We start from the raw sequence: 4,192 nt of genomic DNA, 5'->3' as shown, positions 1-4,192 counted from the left end.
GGTTGCTCTCCATACTCTTCTGAATGTTTGAAGATAATGGCCAGGAGTTCCAGGGAGATGTTTTCGTTGGAGGGGACACCGAAATGTAAAGCGTGTACTTTGCTCTACGCTCTGCTCTCTCCCTGCACTTAGAAGAGTGCCTGGTGGGGTGCCTGGGTGGCTCAGTCGGTTAAGCGTCCGACTTCGGCCCGGGTCACGATCTCGCGGTCCGTGAGTTCGAGCCCTGCGTCAGGCTCTGGACTGATGGCTCAGAGCCTGGAGCCTGCTTCTGATTCTGTCTCCCTCTCTCTCTGCCCCTCCCCCATTCATGCTCTGTCTCTCTCTGTCTCAAAAATAAATAAACGTTAAAACAAAAATTTTTTTTAAAAAAAGAAGAGTGCCTGGTACAGAGGAGGTACTCCACAAATAGCTGCTGAATGAATGAACATATGCAAAGGCCCTGAGGCATGTTAGTACACTGTGTGTTCTGAAAGAGCTAATCATAAGGATAGCCAACTTCTGTTGAGCTCCATACGCACCAGTCACTGGCTTTACTATTTGGTTAGGTCATTTCATCCTTGCCACAATGGTATGGGCCATTATTATCCTCACTCCCCAGGTGAAGAAACAGAGGCTTTGAGAGCTAGGTAGCTTGCCCAAGAACACAGTGGTTAGGACTAGAGTTCACATTCCATCAAAAAGTCTGGGTTTCATGATTTGGATAAGTTTCAGTTTTTGGAGCAGTCGAAATAAATAAGACAAGGTTGGGCCAAGAAGCCTACAGTGCAGGGGTCATATTAATACACACATGCCCTAGAGGGAAGGGTGAGCCGGGCCGGACAGAGGTGCTGAGGGTGCTTAGTGCATGGTAGTCCGGGAGGAGAGTACACGACACAACAGGGAACACTTGAGTCTGCCTGGGCAGTCATGGAAGGCTTTACCAGTTGAACTTGGTCTTGAAGGAGAAGTCTGCCTACCAACGCCAGCCCTTCCGGCTCCACAACGGTTGGTGTTCAGAGGACCTACTGCTCGGGACTGTGAGCACAGAGCCCGACTACCCAGGGCCAAGACCAACCAAGGGGAAGACAAAGTGATTGAATGTAATCTCCCATCTGAGAAAGTTTGCTCTCACCTTTAAATGCACAGAGAAGAAACCAGCTCATAGCTTTTCTTTAGCGATCATGACAGCAGTAATAATTGCTTGCTCTTTAATAATAAGAGCTAACATTTATTGAGCATTGACTGTATGCTGGGCACTGGGCAAAGTCAGCACACGCTTTATTGCCCTTAACTCTCACAACAACTCTGTGAGGCAGGCACTATTTTATCCCTTGCCAGGCAGCAGGACACCGGGGCTTAGGGAGTTTAGGTGTCTTGCCCAAAGCCCTGTGCAGTTGGTGGGGGTGGGATTTGACACCACGATTGTCCAGTGTCCGGCCCATGTTTAAACCACTGCTTCTCAAGAGCACAGACATCCAATTAAAGCAATAAGAGCTTTATGGCCCTCAGTTGGAAGACTAATTGAGAACGTGATGCCACCATAATAAACTAGAAACCAAGCTTATCATTAAAATTCATGAACAGTTGTCACATGTTAGGTGTTCCATAAATGCTTGTGAAATGAGGTAGCATTTAGTGCCAGGAAATGGAAACCAACCCAGTGTCACAATGACACGCTTCACCCATGCAGGAAGCAAGGAGAAACCGAGAAGGCAAACAGGCGGGCAGAGCAGTGGTCGCCAGGTGCGGACAGGGACTCCGAGGATCCAGGGCCCCTACTCCCTGGGCACTTAGACCTCTGGGGAGCTGCTCCTCCTCGCGCAAGCAGAGGGTTGCAGAGGGTCCCTCTGCTCCAGTCCCCTCCTCCTGCCGGTTTCTCCTGCTGCCCCTCACTTAGCCCGCACCACTGACCCTCGTGGCTTCTCTCCCTGGGGGCCGAGCTCCTGGTGGTAAGGCTTTGTGTTGTCTCCCGCCTATCACAGAGGAGGCCTCCTCCGAAAATAGACGCTGAACGAAGGAAACCCAGCGCTCCCCCAAATAGTGCACGGGTCTGAGACACACAACGTGAGAAAAAGACAGGACGAAGGAAAGAACTGCAAGAGTTCTGCTTTTCAAAAGTAGCTTGGGAGAACAATCCATCCTGTAAGGCAGACAAGGATGCCTGCCGAGGGGAGAGACGGAGGAGGGAGACGGGGAGGGGGGATTGAGGAAAGAGGGGGGAAGAAGGAAGGGAGGAGGGGAGGAGGGGAGGGAGAGCGAGAGGAAGACAGCAGCAGCCCGTCCGGATTCTCCCCCGAGCCACCTCCGACAGTACTCTGGCCACGTTTTAATTAGCGGCGAGGTTGTCCCATTGACTCAAACGAAAGCTCGCTCGCTCGCTCGCTCGCTCTCTGATTAATTTTCGAAAGAGCCCGCCGAGTTTAATCATAGCAAACACGATGACCCCCGTTATTACGGCCTGAGCAGCCAAAAGCAGGAAGTAAAGACCCCAGAACAGGCTGTGGTCTTGGCGACTGCCGTCGGCCACGAGCTGCGCCGGGGCCCGGGGTTCCGAGCTGTCGGGCACCGAGGCCGTGTGGCCCGGGGCCGCGGGGGCTGCGGCAGAGCGGGGAGGCGGGCCGCGGGCGCCCCGGCACTCGGGGTCGTCGTCGGGCAGGGCCCAGAGCGGCAGGCCGGCGCGGGGTCCGGGGCCGCGGCACCGCGGGGGCTCGGCTCGGCCCACGAGGCCCGGGTGCCGCCGCAGCCACGCCAGGAACGGCCCCAGGTCGCAGTCGCAGCGCCAGGGATTGTGCCCCAGCAGGACCTCCGCCAGCCGGGGCAGATCCGCGAACACGTCTCCGGGCAGGGTCTCCAGCAGGTTGTGCTCGAGCCGGACTCCCTCCAGGCTGCCGAGGTTGCGGAAGAGCGCGCGGGGCAGGGCCCGCAGCCGGTTGTGGCTCAGCGACACGCGGCGCAGCCCGCCGAGGCCGCGCAGCAAGCCGCCGGGGAGCGCGGCCAGGCTGTTGGAGTGCAGGGCGAGTACCTGGAGCTCGCCCAGGCCCCGGAAGGCGTCCTCGGGGAGCGCGCTCAGACGCGGGCTCAGGGTCGCCCCGAACGCCCGCAGGCGGCTCAGGTTGCGGAAGGCGGCGGCCGGCAGGGTGCGCAGCCGCGTGCAGTTCAGCCACAGCTCCTGCAGGCCGGCCAGCTCCCCGAAGAGCACCTCCGGGAGCTCCTCCAGCGGGTTCTCGAACAGGGTCAGGAAAGTCAAATTGTGCGAATAAAGGAAGAGGGCCGGGGGCAGGAACTCCAGGCGGTTTCTGGAAAGAGTCAAGGAGCTCAGGCTCCGGAGCCGGTCGAAGGCCCCCGGTGCGATGGAGCGGATGCGGTTTCTGTCCAGCTGCAGCTCCACCAGGGCACGCAGGCTACTCAACAGCCCCGAATCCAGAGAGACGAGCTGGTTCGAGTGCAGCACGAGTTTCTCCAGCTTAGCCTGTGCGCCAAACAATCCCCGGGGCAGGTGGGTCAAATTATTTCTCGATAAATCCAACACTTTCAAGTTCCCCAGGTTTGTGAAGAGGCGAGCGGGAAGGAAAGCGAGTTGATTTTGGTTCAAAAAGAGCTCCTGCAGGTTAACCAGTTTCTGAAACATGTTTTGGTCAATGTCCTTTAGTTCGTTGCGGTCCAGAAACAACTGTTCCAGGAGCACCGTCTTATCCAACAGCGCACCTGGAAGATGAGTGATCTTGTTGCGCGACAGCCTCAGGGTTTTAAGTTTTATCAGGTCGTCCAAGGTGCCGGGGGCAATGGCGGAAATGTGGCTGTCCGACAGCATCAGGCGCTGCAGGACGGTCATGCCACTGAAGCTGTGATTCTGTAAGGTGCCGCGGCTCATTTGGAAGAGCAGGATGTGCGTGAGGTTGACGGGCAGGCCGAGCTCGGCGATGCGCGCTACGCTGCTCCCGGTGCACTGCGCGGCGTCCCGGAACACACACTTGCAGGCGGGGGGACAGGGGAGAGGCTGGGCGCGCAGGAGCCCCAGCGCCGCGCACAGCAGGGCGCTTCTCAGCATGTCTGCAAGGGCCGCAGCGGGAGGTCTGGAGGCGACACACAAAACGCTCACATTGGATCTTGCAACCCTGCGGAGGCAAGAGCCTTCCACCAGGATTATCACTGGCTTTAAGAGTTACCCAGATACAACTAAGTATCCCTCTTTTAGAAATGCAGATTTTCCTGG

The 4,192-nt window shown here is 57.1% G+C and overlaps 1 protein-coding gene across 2 annotated transcripts in view; it reads right to left on the bottom strand.

Annotated features, from left to right (window-relative positions):
- Positions 1 to 381: 381 nt before the first annotated feature.
- The window catches only part of GP5 (glycoprotein V platelet), a 4,504-nt gene continuing 693 nt past the window's right edge, over positions 382 to 4,192 (bottom strand). For both annotated transcript variants that reach the window (XM_040484948.1, XM_040484946.1), the window contains exon 2: positions 382 to 4,052. In XM_040484948.1, coding sequence (XP_040340882.1) covers positions 2,306 to 4,027 — 1,722 coding nt within the window. In that variant the 5' untranslated portion in view covers positions 4,028 to 4,052 and the 3' untranslated portion in view covers positions 382 to 2,305. The remainder of the gene's footprint in view (positions 4,053 to 4,192) is intronic.

Source organism: Herpailurus yagouaroundi, unplaced genomic scaffold, assembly GCF_014898765.1.
Source record: "Herpailurus yagouaroundi ecotype Mexico unplaced genomic scaffold, PumYag 162, whole genome shotgun sequence".
Taxonomy (NCBI): Eukaryota; Metazoa; Chordata; class Mammalia; order Carnivora; family Felidae; genus Herpailurus; species Herpailurus yagouaroundi.
This window is presented reverse-complemented; position numbering and strand designations above follow the sequence as displayed.